This window comes from Populus euphratica, unplaced genomic scaffold (assembly GCF_000495115.2).
Source record: "Populus euphratica unplaced genomic scaffold, PopEup_1.0 scaffold5.1, whole genome shotgun sequence".
NCBI lineage: Eukaryota > Viridiplantae > Streptophyta > Magnoliopsida > Malpighiales > Salicaceae > Populus > Populus euphratica.
Genome location: NW_011499848.1, coordinates 4,134,636 through 4,159,981, shown reverse-complemented (window position 1 = coordinate 4,159,981; position 25,346 = coordinate 4,134,636). Strand labels below are relative to the sequence as shown.

Below are 25,346 nucleotides of genomic sequence, written 5' to 3'. Positions count from 1 at the left end.
ACAAACAATATCTGATGACGCACCAGCCAGCCATTGATCTTTTCAATATCTTCTGTTTTCATCAGAGAGTATACTCTTGGCAGTGGGACTGCGCGCCCTACAGAACAGAACTCAGCAAAAGACTAGCCCCACTACGGGACCACTTATGCATGGTCCCACACAAAATCTGACACGTGCACCAGCTCTCTTTTGTTCTCGTTTTATTTCTTCGTTGAGTAAAGGCTGATAAGCCTGGCACTCGCTGTCACAGCCTTACCGGGCAGAATATTTTTTAAAATCTATTGAAATGAATTTATCATTCCAACATTTTTTTTAGTTAGGATGAAGAAAATAAAACACAAATCTCGAAAAAAAAAATATCTTGTTTGTGACAAGGGAGAGTGACCCGAAGGAAAGTTTTCTTTAGTGTAGAAAAGTTTCTAGCTTTTTTTAAAAATAATTTCACAATATTTTTTTTAAAAAAATATGTTTAATTAAAAACAAGAATTATTTTTTGGATACTCGTATTTTTTTAATTTTCCAATCCTATTAAAAAAATTAAATATTTATAAAATAAGGACCATGTTTGGTTCACCTAATTTTTATGTTCATATTAAATAATTATGTACATGAATTAAATATTTATAAAATACGGGCCGTGTTTGGTTCACCTAATTTTTATGTTCATTTCTTTTATTATTTTTAAGATGATTTAAATAATTTTCTTGTTTTCTATTTTAAAAAATATGAACTAATAAATACGTTTTTCATTTTTTCATGGAGAAATATCCTTATGATAAATAAATAAAAAGTTAGAGATGGAAACTATAAAACTATTTTCTGAAGCAAACACAACCTCTAAATTTACAATTCTGTCTTTGAAAAAACGTTTTTTTTAATCTCAAATATAGGCTCATGATAGTAATTTTATTCCTTATAAATTTACAATACTGTCTTTGAAAAAACTTTTGTTTTTTTATCTCAAATTATAGGCTCATGATAGTAATTTTATTCCTCAACAAGTTTTCCTCCTTTTTTTTTTTGTTGTTTCAGATAGAAAAGGCATTGATTTTATAGATTATGATAAATATAAAACCTGGATCTTAATTCAGTTCATTCTTTCTTCTTCTTCTTCTTTCCGCATTCATTCTAAGAAAAGGTATGAAATTGCAGAATACCCTTCTGGACATGGAAAAAATTACCCAAAAAAGAACCACGTGATATATCATCAGCTGAGCTATAACGGGTCATATATAGCCGTTTCATTATTTGGTATATCTAGTTCTGAAGCTGCAAGTTTCTCGTCCTCGTTAAGCTAAATGAACAGTGCATGTCATCAATATTCTGATTTCGCACACACAGAAATGCCCAAGCACTGGTAAAATTCCTGTTGAAGTACTGCAATAATTTGTACTGTATACACGCAGGCTCCTCTCCTGAGAAAATAGGTAGAATATTTAAGTTAATGGTGGGACTTAATTATGATCAATAAGCTGTGCTGACCATAGCACTTGGGATTCATGTAGACATTAAACAAAACTCTTGCTAGTGCAATTTGTCTGCTGATCATCGGAAAGTTTGCTCGATAAGGGTGGACCAACTGCCTGCATTATATATATGATCTGCTAAACAAAATAAAAGAGTGTCATATAACCACGTACATGGGTGGCTACGCAGCAGAGAAAAAGAAAAGCATGTCCTCAATATATCTGAAGTGGCCGTGAATTGATTCCTCTTGTCGGCGAAAGCAAGCCTTTAATCACAGACACAGCACGCACAGCCACGGCCGTGGAGAGTATTAATACATAAACAGTAGTAAAAACAGCCTATAAAACGATAAGTTATTTTCTTGCATTTATTGGTCCCATCCCATCAGTTCAGTCCAATCAAAGTTCTTAAAATGACAGCGATGCGCTTGTTGCTTTCACTATACCGCACTGTTAATGACCCGATGGGTTAAATCATCCCAGAACCCACTGTTGCCCAATGCATGAAATAATTAAGCGCTGTAGGCATCAGCTGTTTGGTGATGGTTACGAGTGAATTCATCTCCTCCGTGCTGTCCAATCCCAGAGTTGCTTCTTTTCACGATGAGGCATCTTCTCCCACTGGCATCCATCCTAACAAACAAACCCTGTTTCAGGTGGGAATCAATCTAAGGACCAGTTTGCCAGTCACATGCCAGGAAGGAAAAAAAATTCAGATGACTATCTTTTTTCTATTTGGAGTTTTTTCAATAAAAATATGAAAAATATTTGCTCAGAGTGGTAAAAACTCATCAAGATTACAAATGTTTTTCACTAAGAATCAAAACCATAATTTATAATACTCATTTTAATATTTTATATTTGTGATCATTTTATTGTGGAATATTAATTTTGTTTCTTTCAAATTAAAAATTAAAATTACCATGAGGAAGTTATATTGTTAACTAAAAACATATTTATACTATATTTGTAATAAAAATAAAATTTATGAAACTAAGTGAATATAAAGATGTAGAAAATATATAACTTTAAACTTTTAAACTTTTACATGATCATGACTAACAAGTGCTTGTATATAAAAGAGAAAAAATAACATGATCATGACTAAAAAGTGCTTGTATATAAAAGAGAAAAAATATTATATTTCTTTTAAAAATGATGAAAAATTGTAAAAAAAACGGCAAAGAATTTTTAAAATATGTTTCTTAAACCGGTATAAATTTTAAAAAATTAAAAAAATGGTTTTCCAATTTTGTCAATAAAAGAAATTATATTCGAGCATAACCCTTGAATTTATTTTTTTCTCTAACTCTAGTTCTTCAAAAAGAAAATAGAGTGTCAATGTGTTTCCGAAAAATATTTATATATAAATATATGTTTTCACTTTTTTTCTCTTTTGAGCACATATATGATGCCTAACCCGCCCTAAAAGGATAGGATAAAGGTTCTGACTCCTGAGTTGAACAATACAGATGGGCTTGATTTTGCCTGTGCCTGTGCCTGCATTAAAAAGCAATGGATATCAGGTTCCTTGTAAATTCTGTACAAAATTTGTATTGCCCGGCTTTTCCACGTGTGAACCTCGGAGTCCACAAAACTCACACTGCTAGCCCACAGGCGATCACTAGGTTGGCGCAGACGATCTTTGCTCAGGGGTGCTAGCATAGGCGATCACTAGGTTGGCGCAGTATGAGAGGTGGTAGCAGACGATCTTTGCTCAGGGGTGCTAGCAAGCTTACGAGTCGCTGTTAAGATACAATTGCTTTGCCAATTTTTTCTTAAAAAATATTTAAAAACCCAGACCATGGATGTTAATAAAATATTTTTCCTTGAAAAATATTTTTTTTTTAAGATTGATTTATTTTTTAAAGTTTGGATGTATTACAAAATAAATATTAATAGTTTTTAAATAATGATAAAAATAATAATAATGGATGTAATAACAATACAATAATAATAGTTATAATAATAGTAAATGATACAGTGATTATTGTCGAAATAATAACTATATTAAAATGAGAATTATAGCAGTAAAAATAATGATGAATTGGTGGTTAATTAAGTGATGATAGGTAATGACACTGATAATGATGGTGTTCCTAGTACAATGATAGCTGGTGATGAAAATGATGGTGGTTAAATTATGATGTTGGTGGATGCTATGAATTGATAATATTAAAAATTATGAAAATTAAAATATTTTTAAATTGACAGTATTTAGAAGTTGATTGGATTTTCCTTTTGACTTATTTTTCAATGTTTGATTCACAATGAAAAATGGTTGAAAAACAGGTGTCCACTTTTGTCTAAAAAATATTTTCGACAGACCATTTTAAAAGATTCAACTCCTGCCCACATGGTTCTGTGACTCCTGGGTATTCCTCCATTGTTACATGGCTTTTACAGCATTCCTGCTGGTAAATAAACGTTAGCGGTTAAAACGGTTAAAAGTAAAATCAGCAACACTACAGAAAGGACAGCTTGCAGAGGTGAAAAATAACTGAGAAGCGACCAGGTCAAACTTATCATCTAGATCCCCAAAAAAGAATCTTTTGTTTTTCACCTTCTTGGACATCACTCTCCATCAAAGTTTCCCCGTATTAATTATGAAAGAAGGGAAAGTCGTAGAAGTACACTTTTATCTCTTAAATATTAAAAAACACGCTCTGGTAAGGACTTATCTGCTGGCAATTGGAATCACTCCCGAATCCCCTCACAAACCTGCATGCAACCAATGATATAGTTCTCAAACCCCAAAAAACTATCAAGAAATGCTAGAAAACATATCAGCACGTGCTTTGAGCATGGGCATGTATGGTTAAAACTCACACCCGAAAAGCCCTCGGTTCACAAGTCATTTCAGTTGTATAGTTAATGTAATGTTTATGCCCCACCTTGGTTCACGAGTCACCAAAGGACAGTAACCTGTCTGCTTCAGAAAGATGAAAAAGGACCTGCTGAAAGCATTTCCTAGGGGCATTGGGATGTTTGAAAAGAAAGTGGAGTGACTTTTTTATTTTCTTAAACAACAAGAACATAGAACAAAATGAACCATCACTAAAGAATACTAACCACCTTGATCCTTGCTTTAATTGTTGCGATTAGGCAAGTGTACTCCTCTGTTTGTCTGCAGAAATTAATTCAGGGAATCGTTGAGGTTTGGATAGAACACACTTTTCTTATAGAGAATGAATACAGAACACCCTAAAAATTCCCGCTACTTGAAAATGGCAAAGGTGATGATATAGCCACACACAATGGCAAGAGTGATGATACAGAGACACAGACGCACGGACAATGAAGTCAAGGGAAGATGCAAAAGCAGATGTGTTATGCAAAAGCTTTTAAGCTCTTACAATCTCATCCCATTATTGAACTTGCATAATTATATCACAATGAAACAGAGCCCTTTTCCAGTATCCCCGCCCAAGGGTTCATCAGAATTAATGCCAATAAGTTGTAGCCGTGGCCAAGCAAAATGTTCAAAGAGAAGAATAACCTGGCAAGCACCACCAACTTCTGCCTCGGAGGCACTTTGAGGTCCCAATTTACGCTATTAACACAGGATTTAATCCATGTCATCTCTTAGTTATCTTAATGGAATCCAGAGGACTTGAACAATAAGCTTTTCTCTTTTTTTCATGGTAGTCCTATGGACTAAATATGTAATGACAAATAAGGTTCGTCATGACACAGGATTTAATTCATGTCAGCTCTTAGTTATCGTAATGGAATCCAGAGGACTTATACAACAAGCTTTTCTTTTCTTTTCTTTTTTTATGGTAGTCCCATGGACTAGATATGTAATGACAAATGAGGTTCGTCATAAAAAGAACCATTTCTAGATAGCACATGGCGATAATAACCAGCAAGGATTTCTTTTTCTTTTTTTTTCAACCCTAACATCAGCAAGTTGTCTTGTTATTTAGGGGTGTTTGTTTTACTTAAAATATTTTTACATCCATGACATGTTTAACATGTTTTTCGAAGTTCAGCAAGTAATGACATGAAATATTATTTGATGGTAATGGATTCTTGGCAGAAAGATGGTGGCAAAGTTGTGGTGGAATGATGATGCTAGTAAGGTGGTGATGGAAATGACAATGGAAGAGAGATAGTGATGGTGGTGAGATGCCATTGATGGGGTGGCGGGGTGTGGGGAGTGGGGTGATATTTAAAATAGTTGAATGATAATAAAGGTAAGAAATCATGAGTTGCTTATTATTCATGAAATAATTTACAGAATTTTATGAGATAAAATGATTGTCTAAGTTTCTAGGTTGACTTTAAAATATTGTATATGATCATTTTCCTAAAAGATATTTTATGCAAAAACAAATGGCCCTAAGTTTCTATCTTTGCAACCTGTTTCTACGGGCATAAAACTTTAAACAGAGCTTTGATTTGTTATGTATGGACACAAATAGTAGGTGGCAGCAATGCAAGAGTCAATGGTAGGTGGCTAAACAAAGAAAAATGGTGCCTATCATAATTGACAAAGGAAGAAGATTGTCTACCATATCAATTATAAATAGAGGTGTCATTGATAGCTGAGCATCACACGAAAATTGTCTCCCATATCAGTTATAAATAGAGGGTGCCATTGATAGTTAAGCATCACACGAAATAGAGAGAAACACAAAAAGAGATTAGAATGAGAGTTGAGTTGAGTAGAGAAGTTTTTCTCCTCCTCCTTGTTTTGTTGTTTGCATTGCTTTTGAGCTTGATTAATATAAACCAGTAGCTCCATGAAGTAGACAAGTTGCTGAATCACGTAAATTGATATGTATTTGAATGCTTGAATGTCCTAACATGATTAACCAAAGAGAAAGTGCATACCTTGCTATCTTTTCCTCCCTTAGAGCTGTGACGTTCAAAGCTTCCAGGTAAACTCCACTTGGAATCCAAGTCCAACATCCACAAATATGCGGGGGGTATCTGGCCTGATATGTAAATACTACATGGAGTTCAAAGAAGGAGAATATCGATATAGCTATTGAAAGGTACTAGAGTACTCAAGGCAACAAGCACTTATACATCAGCTTGCATGTACAATTCGGAGCCAAGGTTCACCATAGTTTTAAGGCAGTGTTTGAGAACACGATTAAAATGGTGTTTTTTAAAAAAAATTATTTAAATTTTTTATATATATTTTTAGATCGTTTTAATTATTTTAATATAAAATAATTTTTTAAAATTAGAAAAATTTATTATTTTGATATATTTCCTAAAAAAACATTTTAAAACGCAATCTTTACTACATTCTCAAATACACACGATTCTTCTCTAAGTTCTTCGCAAATCTGAGCTAGAAGTAAAGAGTCAAGCAGATAATGGGGCTAACTAGGATAAGTAATTGAGTTACGAAATTCATTTGAAAGACACTCGATGTCCAATGGCCTCCTTTCAATGCACAAGGAAATTTTGGTTATAAGCAAATGGTTATTGGCTACTCACTTTTTAATCTCCAAAGAAACATGAACAAAAAGAAATGAATACAAAATCTTTTGTTGCTCAAAAACCTTGTCCCTGCAAAATAAGAGCATGAAAAATTCTCAATAAGCATTCAACATGGCATAAATCATAAATCTCTTTCTACTTGACAACTTTCGATCCAGATTAAAGAAGCGACATCCTAAGCATTTGATGTTAGATAGAATCAATTTTTTTAAGCTTCTTTTCGCATTCTTTCTCACTTAAAACAGTCGTAAGCTTTGAGATTTTAATAGCAGTAGCGGAACCTATGTCTGAGATTACAAAGCACCTAGACAAGCCAAAACTTTAAAAATAATTTGTTATCATTTTGGTTCACGGCTGCTAAAATGGTACAAAGAGGCAAGTGGTAGTAATAATTTAAACAAAACAAACAAATAAAAAAAACTTATATACCGTTCAGCAATAGCGCGAACAAGCTGTGGTTTCAAATGGCCATCAACAAATTCCTCAAATTTATTAACTTTTTCCTGTATGTTGCTATCCATCATTATCCCTGTTACAAAATATAGCCAAACTTTTAAATGACCTCTGAAAGAAGTCACTCTTCTTATATAAACTTCCACATAAAATATAAAAGTTGACGCAAACCAGCAGCATCATTTACAATTCCAGTCAAAAAGAGGACATAGGTATTAATTTGATTAGCAAAAAAACTCACATATTTCAATCAAATTGGAAACAAAGCAAACTTTTCATTTAGACATTTTGTCGAACAGTCTAACCGCGTTAGCAACTTCAAGCACCCATGTTACTATAAAAGAAGAAGAAGAGAGAGAGAGAAGAATTATGTGATAGATTGGGCTGTTAGTGATTACCATTACTATCAAATAGAAAATAGTTGATCAATCAGTTAGGTGCCAAGCTAAAAAGCGATGAACATAAGGAATATGTGTTTTAAAGAGCACGGCAGCGAACGTAAAAAATAAAATGACTCACTTTAATATATTTTATATATATACAAACATGTTAAAATGATTTAAAAATATAAAAATATATTTTTTCGTAAACATGAAGCATCTTAAAGAGCGCAAACAGGTAAGAGCTTGATGTTTCGAGCCGGGCTCCTGTTACTCCCAAAATTGTTATTTATTTACCCAAATCGCTTCCGACCCCACGGCTTATAAAATTAATGATTAATTGTAAACATGTTTGCCGATTATCAACCACATTAATTAGCGTGCAGATTGCTTTGTATATATATGGGGTAATTCCCGAAATATTCTAAGAAATTATTTATTTACCCAAGTTGGTTTCAATAATTCAAGTTTTTTTTCTGTAACACACTATTCGGAAGTAAGTTTCAACTATTTTTTTTGTTAAAATTTAAATTTATTTTATTTTAAATAAATTATTTTTAGTATTATTTTATTTTTTTAATATACTAATATTAAAAATAATTTTTTTTAAATAAAAAATTATTTTAATATTTTTTATAAAATATATATTTTTTAAAAACAATTATAACCCCACTTTCCATCTTAATGTAATAGTGCTTACCCCTAGCCACAGCTGCGACAGGAAAGCAGGGATTGTAAAGTTTTTTCAAGGCAATCCAAGTACAGCACCTGTAACAACTGATATATATATATATAAACTTGAAATAAGGATACTTGCTGCTGCTGGGACTCAGGGCAGCCTTTTTTTCTTTGCTGCTCTGTTTTCGTTTATATAAAGGGAGGATGCTAATCAATTTTTTTATGTTGCTGCGGAGATGCCATTTTGCTGTTTTCCATTCTGCTGCGGTATAAATTGTGATTTTATCTTCCTTTTCTTTTTTCCTTAAATCATTTTATTTGTCTTCCTTTCCTAAGGTTTCACTCTACTACATCTTCATATTTTGCGGGGAAAGAAAAGCAAATCAAAACATCAGAAAACTGTTCATCCAATTTACTCGACCCATCCTGTGGATCCTGGAACGAAGTAACACACATGTTGAGAGGGGAGTCGAAGGGGTCAAATACCAGAGCCAATAATCCCTCCCCTCCCAGTAAACTCCCAAGCAGATAAAAACATTGGATGCAGCAACTAAAGGATGTACGATTGGACGATGGCTGTGCTTTGCTAGACTTCCATATCACTAGAAGCATGGCAGGCAACTCTAAGAATGACAAAGGTGTTCAATAAACACATGAATTAAAGCACCATGCACTATCTGATCCAGGACCTTCTAGCATTAACGTGAATTCTCAAGAACTTCAACAAACTATCAGGCGAGAAGGAGAAGAGCGTCAACCTATCTTCAACAAGAACAAATCAATCTTGAGGGTATGGCTTACAACATTCAAGATCAGAGTTCGCTACCAGCTAAATTGTATACTTTCCTAGCTTTTGGTATATAGACCATCTAGATGCAAGAAATCAACTTGTTTCACATATTTCGTTAGTTTTCAGGGAAGAAAAATCCAGGAAAGGTGAGTGCATGCTCAAAGCGTTGGCATCCAGAGTGACCCTGACGGGTCAAGCACTGAAATACCTGTGAAGTTGTGCAACAATAACAGTGAAATTCCTGGAAGTAAAGACTTGGTTCTTAGAGTTGACACAACAACAAATCATCTGAAGGGCATAAGAATTTGGGACGGTGACACTCAAGTGGACTTCCTTATTGTTGAGAGCGAGGATCGAGGAGTTAAAGAACCAAATGTTCAGCAAAAGCCCCATGCAGGACGAGCAACAGCTTATGTTCAACAAGAACAAAATAGCTTTGATACTTATAATGATGTTATGTTGAATGATATTCGAGAAGAAATGGGACCTATTGAATTCAATCATCTTGCTTCCAGCTGGAAGAAATTTTGGTGATGTTCACAGCATAAAGAGCAATTCTCAGAGTTCTGGTGAATGAGGCAGTGAAACTACACGAATAATAAATGAATAACACAAGGCTGTTCATGACCACGTAGAATGGCTTTCAAATTGAAGATGTGTTTCTTACCAGCTTAGTGATTTTCTGTTTAAAAGATGTTTTGCTTACAAACATGCATCTCAAGATGGTAAGATATTCCATTATTATAAAAGAAAACCTAAGAAGTATACTTCGAATCCTTCCCCGAGTTTTCCAGCAACCGACAAGAGTAACAACAGCTACAAAAGGACTTGAAAGTGAGAGAATCAGGACTCGGAATTATTATATCACTGACTGCCCGTATCAGTGCTACAATGCTTAGAGAATATATATGAAATTATACACTTCCTCAACAACTTGGCTACATATCAAAATGTCAAAAGAAATCAAAATTAATTCTGAGCAAAATAATATCCAGTGACTGGACTGTACCCCAAACCGACACAGGTGAATAATCAAATTTCATTTGGTCCATCAGGCACTTCCAACATTTCAAACTTATGCATAATGTCCTTGTGAGGAAAAGAATCCATACAACTGGCAAACTCCATCCAATACAATGAACAGATTAATTTATAGAACTCAAAATATCCAGTCCAATTCACGTTCCATAACAGGTAGTAAATCTTTTGATTAACAGTTTGATAAGTGAAATTGAATACTTAAAAACAAATTTGACCATCCATGAATGAAAACACCATAGGCAAAGGACAAAAATTAACTCAAAAAAGAGATGAAGAATTTAATAGGAAATGAATTTCCGCCACATGAAAAGAAAAGGTTGCTATCAATTTCAAAGGTTCTCCAATGATTGTATCTTTACACAACGGTACTGTACCCATCAAACTTCACATGCCTGCTCTGATTTCGTTTCATCTCCTGCAGAATACTAAAAAAGTGATATATTGCATTCAAGTGACATTTATAAAGAAAACTAGATAATCAGCTGAGGTAAGCACCAGCCTGAAATCTTTGCATGCTAATGGCTAGTGAAAAGTTCCCATGAGAAGTAGTAAGAAAATGAGAATAGCAACGTAACCATAATTTTCTCACACAAGTCCTGCCTTCATTAACTGGAGAAAACTCTACAATGGTAATCATTTCACATGATCACATCATGGAGTACCCACAGATTCAGCAGAAACAGAGACTGTCTCTAAAATTGACTGGCACTCACCATCCGAGGTTTCCATACTATAAGATCTGCAACTATAGTAGAAAACTGCACTCATCATCAAATCAATAAGCACCACAAATGAATACATAACAACTAAAAGAGGACCTTCCCAAATCCTGGAAGACCCATCTCCATAACTCAATGTCTTCACCCTATGCTCAAACAAACCTTCTATCATTGCCATCCCAATTGTTGATCCAAGAAATATCAGAAGACCCACCTGAGTCTGTCCCCTAATTAAAACACTGGACCGGAGCAGTGCCTGCGGCCCTGAAACATCTTCCAACATACAGACCACAACAGCAGTATTGCAAATAATAATCGCATTTGCAAAAACAACTGAGAAAGCTATCCCCGCTATTATTGCAGCATATAGATTTAACTCTTGCCAAAACCCAATTGCCGAAAATGTACTGCAGGCAGCTAAAAGAAGAACACAGAATAATGTGAGACAACCAACAATGACCAAACTCGACCACAAATACGTAGAAACAACCCTTCTCCAATTTTTACTCATTATCACCAAAAACTTTGAACCGTCGACATTTTTCTTCGAATAAGTGCAATCTACGGAATAAACCACCGCAGCTCTCGACAACAAAGACAAGGTAATAAACAATGGGAAGCACATGGCAGACGAAACAGCCATCTCGGAAAAACGATGACACGACTGTTTGATAAAAGGCCTCAATGGGAGTCCACTGGATTTGGCAACCAACAAAAGCCTAATACTCAATTTCTTAACAATAGACTGATCAACCAATACATTTGACAAAAGAATGGCAGATACTGGGCAAATAAGCAAAGCAGCAATCGTCATAAACGACCATGAATTACATCGGAGAATCCTCACTGTTTCTCTCAGGATCTCCAACGCACTCATTGAATGGAATTGATGATTATGCCTATCACTAAAATCAGATGATTCGAGCTCAGAGTTTTGCAAATGGGTTTCTTCAGATCCCTCCTTTTGTAGCTGATCCAAGCTCATTCTAGGAGAAGCTGTACTAGAAACCTCCATCTTGATGTCGATATATGCACAGTGTATGTGTCAGTCTATTGGATCTTAAGTTAAAAATCTGCCCAGCAATGTAACACGCAAAGAAAAAAACAACAACAACTTGATTTCGCTTTAACGGTCAACACGAGGAGCATGGAAAAGAGAGGATCAGATAGCGAAAAAAACCTGGAAACTTAGCAAAATGATTGTTGGATTTGGAGGGAATTCACGAGGATTTCACAATTGTGAAGGATTCTGGTATCGAAGGAGAAGTCGGTGGATAATTGGCGTGAATGGAATGGTGGGGTGGATATGTGGGACTGGGAAGCAGTAGAGGGCTTGCATATGTTTTTTTCCTTTGAAGTTGAAGATGTTAATGCTACCATTAGAGCCTATCGAGCTACAGTTTTATTGGATTGGATGGGCGTTACGTCCGAGTGGTAGAAATAATAAATTTAAAAAGAAAACCATGGACGTACCAAAGGAAATAATCAAAGAAAAGCAGTCATGAATCATATCATTGTGATTCTGTTTATCATTGTGATAATCATGTCTTATTTATGCAACTCGTGTTAAGTAGCGAGCCAGAATTGCGAACGTAAGGATATGTTAGCTGTGTTTAATGGAAAGTATTTTTTTTTATTAATTTTTTTAATAATAAAAAAATTATTTAAAAATAGTTTTCAAAAAATTATTTAACGAATCCTTAATTGATGGTACCATCTAACAAAAAAAAAATTAACAATATGGTAAAGTTTTTAATTGACCGCAGCCCCTGCTCGAGCAAGTTTTAAAAACACTTTTGAGTTTGATAAATTATGTTTTTATGGTTGAAGATTATTTTCATAAAAAATTATTTTTTTAATTTTTTTAAATTATTTTAATGTGCTTGAGCTAATATCAAATATGAATTATAAAAACTAAAAAAAATTAATTTAATATATTTTAAAACAAAACCACATTAAAAAATAGCTAGCATTTTAATTATTGAAACTTAATATCCTCTTAACTTAAGCTTACCCTAAACAAAAATTTAATAAAATTTGGGATATGTGCTATAATGACTTCATAAAACAAAGTATTTTTTATTATAAAAATAATTTAAAGAGACTACAATTGTAATGTTTTTATTTTTACAAAGAATCATAGGAATGGTCTTCCTTTATATTAGTACTAGGTAACTGAGAAACTCCACCGTTAATATGGTATAACACGTAACAAAGTATCATCCAGTTCGTATAAATTTAAAGATATCTCATTAAATTGTTCTAAAAAGTCCATGCCCGAAGAAATTTCGTCTTTGAAACATACCAATTCACCAGAACATCTTCAAACCTGCTTGCGCGCCACCCTTGCGCCAATCTAACTGATTGGTTTTAGGTTTTGGTCACAATCACAAACCGAAGAAAAAAATGGTGATCAAATGGTTTGGATCATACTGGGTCGAAGCCAACCCCCACTTCTCCGGTGTAAATGCTCGACATTGGAGCTCGTAAACCAAACTCCCATGACTTCAGAGTAAAATTTATTTATATTAAATTACGCAAATAAGATAAATTTAATTGATTTTTTCATAAGAAAACTGATGAAATGACTGCCTTTATCCATGGCGGCGATACAATCAAACGACCCGAGATAACTTCCTATCATTTCATACACAAGAAATAAAAAAAGAACAACCCCGTCACTTCCATCAAGTAGAACAAAAACAAGACCACCACCACCACCACCACTTCTTCCACCCTCTCGATCAACCCAAAATCCACCATGGGATCAACAGCGGCCGCTGACCTTTGCTCTGTCTTATCAGAAACACAACGTATAACAAACGCCCACTCCCGCCATTTCTTGGCTCTCTCTGTTCTCTTTATCCTCCCTCTTTCTTTCCTTCTTTCTGTCTACCCCATCATCCAAAACATCATCTCTCAATCCTCCACTCTCCGCTCCAAAATCCTCCTTTCTCACGCTACTTTTTATCAAGATGACCTCTCAAATCTTTTCACTACAAATACCATTATCCTCTCCCTTCTCCTTGTACTCCTTTCCGTCACCTTCTCTCTTTTCGCTACTGGCTCCATCACCTACAGTGTTATTCATGGATTCTACGGTAGACCTGTAAAGCTTTGCTCTTCAATCAAATCTTCTCTCACTTCTTTCCTTCCCCTTTTGATAACTAACTCTTTTGCTGAAATTATCTTTTTGGGGGTCGTCCTCCTTTTTGCGTTGTTCTTTTTTTTGGTTATGAATGGAATTCAGCTTCTTGGATTTGAAGTTAATGTCTCTTCACCTTCTTTTCAAGTCTTTTGCCTGATTCTTGGGGTATTTCTGGTCTTAGTTTTGTTTTATCTGCAGTTGAATTGGGTTTTAGCTCAGGTGATAGTGGTTGCGGAATCAATTTGGGGTCTTGAGCCATTGAAGAGGAGCAACTTCCTAATAAAAGGAATGAAAGGAGTGGCTTTGTCTTTGTTTTTATGTTTGGCCTTTTTCCCTGGCTTGTTTGTTATTGCCATTTCATTTCCATGGGGAGACTTGGATAATGGCAATATCGATAGTGCATGGAAGATTTGGGTCGATAGTGCATGGAAGATTTGGCCTTTTGTTGTTCGAATTTTGGTGCCTTCAGCTCTCCAAACGATGTTATTTCTTTACAATATCGCGGCGTTTACTGTTCTTTACATGGATTGCACGGCTGTACACAGAGAGCTTGTCTGGGAGATTGCTGAGGAGTTTGCCGGTGACTATGTCAGCTTGCCTTTTGATGATGGAAAGATCCCTCATTTCGTTTCTGTTACCTATAGTTGACAAGGTTAGTGGCCTTGCAATGGCTTTTGTTTGCTATACATGTTTTTGGTTTTCCCTTTTTTTTCTTAGTTTAACAGAGTTTGTACCTGTGTACATGAACTCGGTTCTATGTGGATAATGCAATGAAATGAAACTTGTGTGTACCATAATCTGAAGTAAGATTATTATTGCTCTCTTTTTTACATACACTTGGTTTGGCTAAATATTGGACAGGACTCTAATTGAGCAATTTGTGCATTTTGGATGCTGCACATGCTGCTTCAGATACTGTGGCTCGGGAGAATACTAATTTAGGTGTAATTGGTGAATTCACGGCTCCATAGAGAAACATAATAATACCGCAATACAAGAAAGAGTTCCAGATTGTAGTCTCTACGTGGTTCAGTTAAAGATAACCCGAAATTTGACCGTTGTGGTTAGACCAGGTTGAAATTGCTTTACATCAAGAGAGTGTTTGTTTTTAAAGTAATTTTTGAGGTTGTAGTTTGGAAAAATATATATATATATATGTGTATGTGTGTGTGTGTGTGGTTAGTTGTGATTAGTTTTATTTAGATATATGTTTAATAAAAAAATATAATTGAGGTCTATGCATAGTAAAAAATATGTATAAAATATTTGATGGTCGTATAATTATGATTGTTTTTTAAAATGATTTTTACTTGAAAATATATTAAAATAATATATTTTTATTTTTAAAAAATTATTTTTAATATTAGCATATCAAAATGATCTAAAATACTAAAAAAATATTAATTTGAAGTAAAAAAAATACTATTAAATTTTTAAAAAATATTTTTAAAATGTAAAAACAAATAATATTCTACAAAACTCAATTAAAAATATATATAAAACTTACTTCATCAAAACTGCATTTAAAACTTAATTTTCTAGTGGACTTCATAATATAAAACATAATTTTTACTGTTACTAAATACCTTATTATGTATTTTACATCACAAATATAAAAATATATGTAAAATAAATGCACCCTAAACTTAAAGAACTTAAAAGATGCATGTATAATATATGAGTTGTAACGACTTATTAAAAACTTATTTTAGAATTTTAGATAATTAATTAAAATATGTGTAAGTTAGTCAGAAACCTACAGTTAAAAAAAAGTGTGTATCATTTCCTGAGATTCAGATGTATCAGTGAATTGTCAAATCATAAACACGATTAAGGAATAAGGTTTGGCTTAAAACTTTTTAACTATATTTTTTATTTTAAGTGGTTTCTGGTAAAATTGGCTAAGCGGTGGCCGCATTGTTATCAAGAAGAATCGGTGACTGGAGTAGTTCATCATTTGTCTGCAAATTGCTACTACCTCGTGACTCTTGATGCTTCTAATGTGTTTATTAACGCGGTTAAACTTGTTTTTCAATTGTCTGAAAATCATTAAATTTTCAGACATGTGTTAATATAAAAAAATAATTAAAAAGCATATTATTTTAATACATATGCAATTAAAAAACACTTTTAAGAGAGTACATCACGTTACAAAATACCAATGAATTTATATCACCATTGTTAGGTTTCTGTTTGCTTGTAACTTGACAGTGACAGAGCCAGTTCTAGCCAATCATTGCATCTACTCTTTGCTTGTGGCCGGCCTGTATTCGATTAAAGAGGCTGGTGGTTTTTTTTTTGTTCGTGTAGCATGTTCTAGCCAATCATTGCATCTACTGTTATGCCGAATGCTGGTTTTGGTGTGCTGCAGACTGAAGTTGATGTTCAAACTGAGTCTTTAGATGTCTTGCTATCATTTGCCAATTCTTGATGCATCTGAATTGGAAAAGGTGGTGCGTGTACAATTAGTTACTGATGAAGTCCCCTGCCTTTTTATTGGAAAATTTGCCCTGCTTCTGTCCAGAGCCTAGTATTTTTGTCTAAATTTCCATACAAAGTCAAAGCTTGCCGAGATTTCAACAGAGTTACTCCTCCTAGATTATGGAAATGTCTGGTAACAAGACAGCTTCTGTTTTTTTTTCTTTTGGTTAGTTAAATAGATTTCCTTTTTTTTTATACTAGAACTTAGAACTTCCACCGAACATATGTAGGCAGCTACAATTTTCTGCTTTCATTGGGAGCTATCGACCGACGACGTCAAGTATAATCTAAAACTCTAATCACTACTTTACAATCCAGTTGGGGCTTGCTTGACCAGCTCATAGTCACAAGATGAGCGGTTTGCTTGACCAGCAAATTGCGTTCTAATTGTAAAATCCATCAATTAGGGTCTGCCATTCCATCTCCTTTGAAGACAAACAGCAATGCTTGCCTTCCAGTCCGATTGTTGCATCTAACAGCCTTCAGAATTTATTTCAAGTGAACTTGCCTGCTTGTAGCCTTCAGAATTTATTTCAAGTGAACTTGAGAGGAAAGACGAACTGCCACTTGCACGTAAACCAATATTGCTCTTCTTCTTTTCTTCCCCATCTTCAATCTAGTTCTTTGATTTTGACTCCAGCGTGCAACTTCGTTGAATTCTAGAGGGAATCCAAAATGAAAACCTGTTTGTTCCTTCAGCATGTACAAGAAAAGCCATCTGGGCTGGCTTGATGCTATTTCGGAAGCTACTTTTCTATTTATTAAGATACGTTATATTTTTTAATGTAGTAATGATTATTTTAAAAAATAATTTTTATTTAAAATATATTAAAATAATTTTTTTTAATTTTTTAAATTTATTTTGGATATCAACACATAAAAAAATAATATAAAAACATCAGAAAAATAATTTGAAATCAAAAAAATATTTAAAAAATTAATTTTTTTCAAAAAATATTTTAAAATAAAAAAAAAACATATAAAAAAACAAAGTGCTACAAAGGCACATTCCACCGGTGAATCTCTGTTATCAAAGAAGCTGTCATGATGGTTTTTGTGATTGTTTAGTATTAAGATTCAATTTGTTTTTTATTAAAATATTTTTTTTTTGTTTTTGAACTGTTTTAATGTGTAAATATCAAAAACAAATGTTTTAAAAAAATATATTTTTAAACAAAAATAATTTTAAAAAACAATTGTTATAATACTCTCGAGCATTCCCTTCCACTCACCACTTAGAATTGGTGAAACAGAAACATTTTAAGGGTTCTAAATAGTTCTTCATGAGTCGGCAATTGGATGCAGCGAGTTTCCATTACTGGCACTGTTTACAACAGATTATATAATTTTAATACTAAAATTATCGGAACTTATTACTTAGTAGATATAAAAAATAAAGAAATTGAATAAACTTTCCAAATAATTCTAAAACACCATCAAGTTTACCTGCTTTTTGTACTTTAGTCCATATCTTTTAACTCAACCATTCCTTTCAAAAAATATATATATAATTAGATGCTAATTTAGACTTTCAAGAAATTCTAATTTAAACTTAAACAGAGCTGAATTGTGTGTGTGTATAAAAAAAAAACCTGAACCAAAATAAATTTTTTTTAAAAAAAGTTACCTATTCCGATCCATAATTTGTGAGAGTAAACAGTACAAAAAACTACACTGAACTACCCACACCACGTGTTTTGTATAATTTATTGGTGATTTCTGGGTTCCACTTGAACCAACAGGAATTCAATAAGAACACCATACCAGCATAGAAGAAAATGAAGTGAAAAGGGATTAGAGCATTTGACTTCGGGCTGCTTTTGCATTTTTATTTTTTTTATTTTCTTTGTAGCATCCCCGAGCTTTCCTCCTGTTGGTTCCACTGACAGAACCTGGAGAGACAATACAGAGGTACTCTTCGTGGATGTTAGGTTAAATCTACAAAAGAAACCATCTTGAAAGTCCAACAAACCCGTCAAGGGGGATACAATCCAAGCATTATAAACAACACATGATCAATTTTTTTGTACCAAAAGCAACAGCCAGAGATCCACGGTTGCAATGAGAGTGCATGCAAAAAGCTTCCTTGCGGCTCAGAGGAACGCAAGTTCAACAACCTTTCTAAGGCAGTGTCGTCTTCTAGCGAGGCCCTTGATTCCAGAATCCAAAGCCAAACACAATATCAATAGGCGAAGTGGCCAGTTCTTGAAGTAGTTAGCCCATAAATGAAAGAATGGTGAACTTCTCCCCACAGAAATCAAAAGGAACCGAACTTCGTAGAAGAGTCATCGTCAAAGTTCTCTATTGTTAGCCTGGCTGGATGAAGATGATGCTCTCATTCTAAATACAGCCTCGTCCCGATCAGCATGGAAGAGAAGGTTACTCCAGTTATCTGACCTTTGAGCAATCCTGGAAGGAACCCGGTCACTATCTTCTCCACCAGAAGCTTCATACCCATCACTAGTAGACCTTGAAAGTGGGAATGCATTGTGAGAAACAGCACCAGCTACAGATAGACCTGTGAGACGTCTGGACTCTTCAGCTCCAAATGAGGAAACCCGGAAAGGATGGATATCTGGGGAGTCTAAACTGCTTTCAGGAGAAGAAGCAGCAACCCCAGCTGAGCTTGACATTGCTCGGCTGGTCTGGAAAGCACTACGGGCCTCACGCTGAAGAGGAGCCAAGCTTGTAGATGTCTCAGTGAAACCTTTATCAGGAGTTATACCTGAAGTCCTAGTTACAGACTCCATGGGTAGGTCAACTGGAAAGCGTATTCGCTTACTAGCTCTCCTTCTATTATTGTCAATCCTTGGGACCATCCGATGGCCACTGCTGCCAAAGCTGCTATCTGTGTCTAGCCCCCCAAAAGGGGGTTCCCGTCTTGTCACAGGCTGCAGGATTTTGGATTTTTTCCTCGCCTCTGCTGCAGCTCTCGAAACTTCTTCGGCTTTTAATCTGGCCAATGTCCAAGGACTGATCTTTACTGTGGCGGGGTTCTTTTTCTTGATTGGTTCTTCTCTCATAGACTTCTTTCCTAATGAGCTAACAGATCCAGTCTCTGGAGGAACAACATCAAACTGAAAGAAAAAGAAAATTGCCGTAGCATCAAGAAATTTAGCAGTGCTTTTTAACTTGTGCGCATGCCTGAGTGCGAGGCATTCAGAAAATAGAACAGAGAAAATCTTAAAAATAACACAATATAGCGACTGCTCAGCCTATTAGCTCAAAAGATAAAGTGAATTATGCACTTGAACAGAGGTTGTATGTGCAAGTGCTACACACGCTATTAAAATCTTGTAAAATCCGTTAACTAAAACTATCATTAATCAACTGAACTGCGAACGCCAAAGTTATTGTTCCTCTTACAATTCACGGATTCACAATTGCACAAGCATGCCCAGTAGAAGAATGGATTGGTAAAAAGTACCTGATCTTCCAGAAAAAGACGAGGTGGTGTGCACCAAGCACCCCGGTGAAAAGTAGAAAATGAGCTTGCACTGCTTAATCCAGTGAGTGAGCTGGCAGGAGACATTTGAACACTCTGCTGACCTTCAACGCCCTGTTGCTCTTGTTCCTGATCCCTTAGAGCTATTATGTAATCATAAGTGCTGATTCCCTATGACATGTACAGGAATTTTGTGATATCGGCTAAGTAATAATTATTTGGAATGAAACCGAATGTGATCAAAAAAATAGTAACAAAAAAAAAATGAAGCTCTTGCCTGCCCAGATATTATGAAAGCAAAAAAAAAAAACTCTTAAAGATTAAATATTACTCAATTGAATAATTAAACAATAGTAAGCACAATTTGAAGAAAGAAATGATCGGCATCATTACCTTTTTTACAAGAAGGATATGAAAGAAGAAAAGTTGGGCAAGAGGTAAGGTGGCAATCATTGCCAAAATGGTACACACTGACTGCAAGAATATACACATTCTTTTAGTTTAGCGCAGAGAAATGAGGAAGTACATATAACAATAAATTCTCTACATTTTTAGCTAACAGGTTTGCAACTTTGCAAATGTTTAAACAGCATTAAAGAAAAAAAAATTGATTACCCAAGAAAAGGTTGGGTTACTCTGAGAGCAAAACATCAATAGCACTCACCACCACGATAACAAAGGGGGCCAAAGAGAAACTGCTTCCCAGCTTGGCAGAGATGTCCACAGCGAATCGCTTCCGTTCAAGAAAACAGCAGATAAGTACAAGGATTCCAGTCGACCATTGTAGAATAAGCTGCAATCTCAAGCCCAAGGTATACAAACCATGTATATACCTGTCAATAGTCAATTACATCGAAAATGACTTGAAAATGAAGGGCTTACTCTGGGAAATCTTCAGTAATGGGAGTTTGCTTGTGGGAATCAGGATAGGATGTGAAAACTTGTTTGACAAGAATCTCAGACATGATAGGGAAACTATTTAAGCACAATCAGTGACAATCGAGCAATAATGCACAGCAACCAGCGGACTCAAGAAAATATATATATATATATCCCAACTGTCTTGGACTCATCTGAAATTGTTTTCAAAACATACTGTTCATGCATGGACAAATTATCAGAATTATAGGCAACGACACTGTCTGGATTCAGGATGATAGGGATCAAAGGCACTTGCATAAGGAAGAATGGAAAAAAATTAAGAATTAAGATATGGAAAATCCTATAAGCCTTCATTTATAGACCAGGGATTACAGGGTATTGATGCAGTCTGACCATCTGAAGATTCCAGGTAAGGAAGAATGTGGAAGCTTGGGCTTACCAGGAGGAGAGCAGAAACCATAAGGGTGAAAAACTGTCCGTAGTTCTTCTTGCCTACACAGTTGTTAAGCCACTGCAAAAGTCCAGTAGAAAATGAGCACGAGGATGATAAAATAAAAATGAAAAATTCCCAACAAAGAAGACCTCTCATACCCTGCAGTGATGATCAAAACGGTCAACACATTTGTCACACACTCTACAGTGCTTGCTGTACTTGAAAACCTGTACAGGATCATAATTTCATAAGCAGAAAATTTCATATGAACTGTCAACACAAAAGTAGTACAATAGACCTTTAGATTGAACTCAAGATGCGTTTAATGGCTGTTAGCTTTCTAGCTTTGAGCAGGTTGAATGTGAAAATGTTTTCTTTCATAAAGCAAATGTTTGAAAAAACCCAAAGAATTGTAAACATATGATACATTTTTAAAATTATAATTCTTCAGGGTGCCAAACTATGCATTTCAACCATGGCGCTGTGTATTTATGAACTCTACTGAACAATTCAAAAATAAATGAAAAACTACTGACTTCATGCACTCTGACCAACCTCAACTTCACACAAACTGCAGTAGAACATGCCATCTTCACTCATCTGTAGCTCAGAAGATTCATCACTCGAACTGCACCAATTACAGATCAAAGCACAAGGAAAGAAAACCCACAGAAAACAAAATGAATTCCCTGATGACACCTTCTCAATTTGAGTGTTTGGCTCCTTCAAAGTTGCATCAGAACCCACCGCCTCTTTATCCAGAGATTTTCCTCCAACAGTAGAAGCATTTGCATCATGTTTCGATGAAGTTGACCCTCCGCCAGGTTTTGAGTCCTTCTGTGGGTTATGCTTTTCACTGTCTGGAATCTTGAGATACTTTTTAGATCTAAAAACTCCAGAATCTGCTGGATCAGCAGCTGCACACCAAATATATAGGCCAAAGGCACAAGTAATCTGAAAACAAAAGGTAGATGTTATTAAAGTTCCAACTACATTTACATAGACCTGTATTTGTTGTTGCTAATAAACAAGACTAAACAGATGCACATCCTATGCATAAAAATGGCCATCTCATGTCATGGTTAGCAGAAATGAAAGTTAAAACCGTAGCATGACTGAAATTTTAGACTTACTTTTTCTGACAAACAAATTATTGTTTTGAGATCATGCTAACAGCAAAAATGCAAAGTGTTTCAAATATATCACAAAGTCGAAGGATATCAATTGGACTATCATGGGTTAACATGCCAGATATAAATATATTGATATCACTAACACTACCTATTAGCCTCTCATCCAAAATTAAATCAATCAGAAACACCTCTAGCTAAGGCGTATAACGAATCACGCAAGTGAAGTTGTTTGTTAATACAGAATTAGGTAACCTGAAAATGCATGGCATGTACTACTCAAATCCTGCCCAATTATGTATTTCGGAAATCAACGGCTATCAGCATCATCAACCTATTGTGTTGACAGAGTAGAAAGCATTTTAGTTTTCTATTCTGTACTTGGCAATATACCAGCTTATACACAGCATTCATGTTCTCGAACGACACAAAGGTGATCTGATTGTCTTGATTCCCAAGACCATGAAAGGATAGAATTCCAGAATTAATCATTGGTTCCACATTAATCCAGATGTGTGTGTGTAAAAGAGCAGCCAGTGGAGGGCATTTTGATAGGATAAGAAAATCCATAAACGAAAGAGGTCAGTGAGAAAGCAAATTATAGTCTAGCTAGAGAATTTGCAAGGATTAGCTTTATATCCATTGCAAGACCACATTAATAGCATACTGTATCAAATATCCGCGATTTGTTAACATAGGCAAATGCCAAGGGCTAAAATAGCCAATGGGACAATGCTTATTGTTCCAACAGGTGACAAATTAAATCATCTGTGGATCAAATTCGTTGCTCATTTGTTATAGTTTTAGGTAACATACACAGGGACAGGAAGATAATCAACTCGTTCACGTAAGTACAGATGTTTGGTATGTTTGAAAGGATCTGTAGATAAAAAAAACCTCCATAACAGAACAACACAGAAGGAAACCGAATTAGAGAAAATAAAGCTAAGAGCTTTAGAAACGAGCAGAGGAAAAACAGATCTTGGTTATTAAGCCCGCTAGATATAATGAAGGCAATCGGTAAAGATTATATATAAAAAATTTACTAAACGGAAATATGTGAATTTGCTTACCAGAGGAGTGTAGATTCCCATCGCTATATGTTGGAACAACTTCTTCCCAACAAAAGGAGCAAAGAACACATAAAAAGCAAACCCCAAAGCCAGAAATACAGCAACAGCCACCACCTTCACAATGAACACTCAAGATCAAAACTTGCATCCAATAAAGCTGCTAAACATTGAAAAATAACGCAGCAAAAAGGGGAAAAATAAAAAAGAAGCACCTGAAGAGGGTGATATGGAAGTTGCCATCCATGCTTTCTCATTTCTTAGCCAAAATGCGGGGGACCAACGTAAAAAAATATATGTATTCAAGACAGAAGAACAAAAATGAATGTGAAAACAAAAGGTATGACTTCGGTTTAACTTATTTTTTTTCACTTTCCCTCATTAACCAAGTAAAAAATAGCTACTTTAAAATCCCTCATTCCACTGCATTACTAACCAAAACAAAGGTTACTACATAGACATCATTCACATGAGTCTAATCCAACAAAGAGAGACTATGGGGAGATAAAAAAGGAACCAGAAAAATAGGTGGAGGCTCAGGATATGACCAGCATTATATGCTGGGTGGTGAAGTGGAATAGACAGAGAGGAAAACTTTGGCTTGTTAACTCAATCATTCATAGACTATGGTCGTGGAATGGAAGGTGAGAGACAAAAAATAAATTAATTAGAATCGGAGAAGAAAAGGAGAAAGGAGGGTGGCTTGGCCTGGTTTAGGTTCTGGGTTTTTCTTATTTTGTTTGTATATTCAGGCATCGCTTTTCAGTTTGAGCGAAGACAAAGATCTGTGACCGCAGTGGGGGGGCATAGGGGTCTGGTTTTCTTTCCATACCTATAATTACCTTGCAACCTGCCTTTTACTTTTTTTTGCTCGTTTCTAGCGTTACCTTTTTCCCTGGCCACATCATGTGTCACAGGTTAGTGCAGCAGACAGTTGTTTGGTTATACTTTGTAATTGCCACCAACCTCTCTTCCCTTTTAAACGTTGAACAGCGACACCCAATCGTGCCTTATCTTTTTCTAGTTGATTAAATAGTAATTAATAATTAATACTGATGGTTAATACTAATAAGTAGTTTTTCTGTGATAATTTGTTTTGTATTTGCATACAAGTTTTTTTTTGTTGTTGTGTTCATGGAAAACAGCAAAGAAGATGGCCCGCGTCAACATTGCTAATAAAGACACTTGTTTTGAAGAAAGGAATAACACGGTGAGGAACAAATGGAGGGAATTGAGAACCCTCCCTCAAACCCCACTTCTTCAAATAGCTTTTCTCCTTTTAAAGCTCCTGGAGGCTGTATCACCCCTCTTGGCTGCTGTTTTTCCAGTTAACTCCATTTGCTAAATTTCTTTTCATCGTTTTTTCTCCGTTATATTGCCTGGGGTCACCTTGTCAAGAACAAATCTTGAGCCAGAAAAAACAAGGTTATTGTCTAGACCAACGCAAATTGCTATCGGGTGCACTGTTGAGCGTTAACCACCTATCCCAGGCAAAAAAAAAAAAACAACTGTAGTTGCCAGTCAGATTTTCAGTAATAGGGATAGGCCAGGATGGTCGCAATCGAATACAGCATGTGATAGAAGCCTAATTTAAAAGCTTGAAAAACACTTGCGAAAAAGTAAAAAAGGCTGTACCATATGGTTGCTTCACAATGCAACAAAAGAAAAATATGGACAGTGTATCTGAACCCATAAAAATGAAAAGTTAGTGAAAAAATAAATAAATGGAACAGGTGAGAAATCATTGGGGGGGGGGGGGGGGGGGGGGGG

General features: G+C 35.1%; 3 protein-coding genes and 2 long non-coding RNA genes across 8 annotated transcripts; 1 reads left to right on the top strand and 4 right to left on the bottom strand.

Moving 5' to 3' along the window:
- Positions 1 to 1,745: 1,745 nt before the first annotated feature.
- On the bottom strand, positions 1,746 to 4,514 carry LOC105116900 (uncharacterized). The gene is made up of 3 exons (XR_840637.1): positions 4,296 to 4,514; positions 3,795 to 4,187; positions 1,746 to 2,099 (listed from the first exon to the last, which is right to left on the bottom strand). It is a non-coding gene; the product is annotated as an uncharacterized LOC105116900 (long non-coding RNA).
- A 2,240-nt stretch (positions 4,515 to 6,754) lies between these two features.
- On the bottom strand, positions 6,755 to 8,540 carry LOC105116893 (uncharacterized). Of its 2 annotated transcripts, none has more exons than XR_840635.1 (3): positions 8,460 to 8,540; positions 7,356 to 7,455; positions 6,755 to 6,995 (listed from the first exon to the last, which is right to left on the bottom strand). It is a non-coding gene; the product is annotated as an uncharacterized LOC105116893 (long non-coding RNA). The 2 variants fall into 2 exon arrangements; XR_840636.1 differs by lacking the exon at positions 8,460 to 8,540 and adding an exon at positions 7,621 to 7,888 and having other exon boundaries at positions 6,820 to 6,995.
- Positions 8,541 to 10,359: 1,819 nt separating this feature from the next.
- LOC105116878 (uncharacterized) lies at positions 10,360 to 12,463 on the bottom strand. 2 transcript variants are annotated; one of them, XM_011014379.1, is made up of 2 exons: positions 12,168 to 12,463; positions 10,360 to 12,064 (listed from the first exon to the last, which is right to left on the bottom strand). In XM_011014379.1, exon 2 carries the CDS (start codon positions 12,000 to 12,002, stop codon positions 10,920 to 10,922), a length of 1,083 nt encoding a protein of 360 aa, XP_011012681.1. In that variant the 5' UTR covers positions 12,003 to 12,064; positions 12,168 to 12,463; the 3' UTR covers positions 10,360 to 10,919. The 2 variants fall into 2 exon arrangements, with proteins under 2 accessions (XP_011012681.1, XP_011012689.1); XM_011014387.1 differs by having other exon boundaries at positions 10,360 to 12,060.
- Positions 12,464 to 13,521: 1,058 nt separating this feature from the next.
- Positions 13,522 to 16,758, top strand: LOC105116863 (uncharacterized). 2 transcript variants are annotated; one of them, XM_011014364.1, is made up of 2 exons: positions 13,522 to 14,787; positions 14,997 to 15,224. In XM_011014364.1, the coding sequence occupies exon 1, from the start codon at positions 13,749 to 13,751 to the stop codon at positions 14,781 to 14,783; it is 1,035 nt and encodes a 344-aa protein (XP_011012666.1). In that variant the 5' UTR covers positions 13,522 to 13,748; the 3' UTR covers positions 14,784 to 14,787; positions 14,997 to 15,224. The 2 variants fall into 2 exon arrangements, with proteins under 2 accessions (XP_011012666.1, XP_011012672.1); XM_011014370.1 differs by lacking the exon at positions 14,997 to 15,224 and adding an exon at positions 16,483 to 16,758 and having other exon boundaries at positions 13,523 to 14,787.
- A 1,652-nt stretch (positions 16,759 to 18,410) lies between these two features.
- Positions 18,411 to 24,541, bottom strand: LOC105116853 (probable protein S-acyltransferase 22). The gene is made up of 9 exons (XM_011014352.1): positions 23,792 to 24,541; positions 23,580 to 23,693; positions 21,932 to 22,330; positions 21,535 to 21,603; positions 21,383 to 21,454; positions 20,726 to 20,854; positions 20,455 to 20,535; positions 20,044 to 20,232; positions 18,411 to 19,693 (listed from the first exon to the last, which is right to left on the bottom strand). Exons 1-9 carry the CDS (start codon positions 23,831 to 23,833, stop codon positions 18,908 to 18,910), a joined length of 1,881 nt encoding a protein of 626 aa, XP_011012654.1. The 5' UTR covers positions 23,834 to 24,541; the 3' UTR covers positions 18,411 to 18,907.
- Positions 24,542 to 25,346: the final 805 nt, after the last annotated feature.

What these genes read in the sequence shown, in the direction of transcription:
- LOC105116878 (XM_011014379.1), bottom strand. Translation starts at nt 12,002, where the DNA reads ATGGAGGTTTCTAGTACAGCTTCTCCTAGAATGAGCTTGGATCAGCTA.
- LOC105116853 (XM_011014352.1), bottom strand. Translation starts at nt 23,833, where the DNA reads ATGAGAAAGCATGGATGGCAACTTCCATATCACCCTCTTCAG. An exon ending in TTCCATATCACCCTCTTCAG is followed by an intron (nt 23,694 to 23,791) that starts GTGCTTCTTTTT and finishes TTCATTGTGAAG; the next exon opens with GTGGTGGCTGTTGCTGTATT. An exon ending in GTCTTTTTCTGGAAGATCAG is followed by an intron (nt 19,694 to 20,043) that starts GTACTTTTTACC and finishes TTTTTCTTTCAG; the next exon opens with TTTGATGTTGTTCCTCCAGA.
- LOC105116863 (XM_011014370.1), top strand. Translation starts at nt 13,749, where the DNA reads ATGGGATCAACAGCGGCCGCTGACCTTTGCTCTGTCTTATCAGAAACA.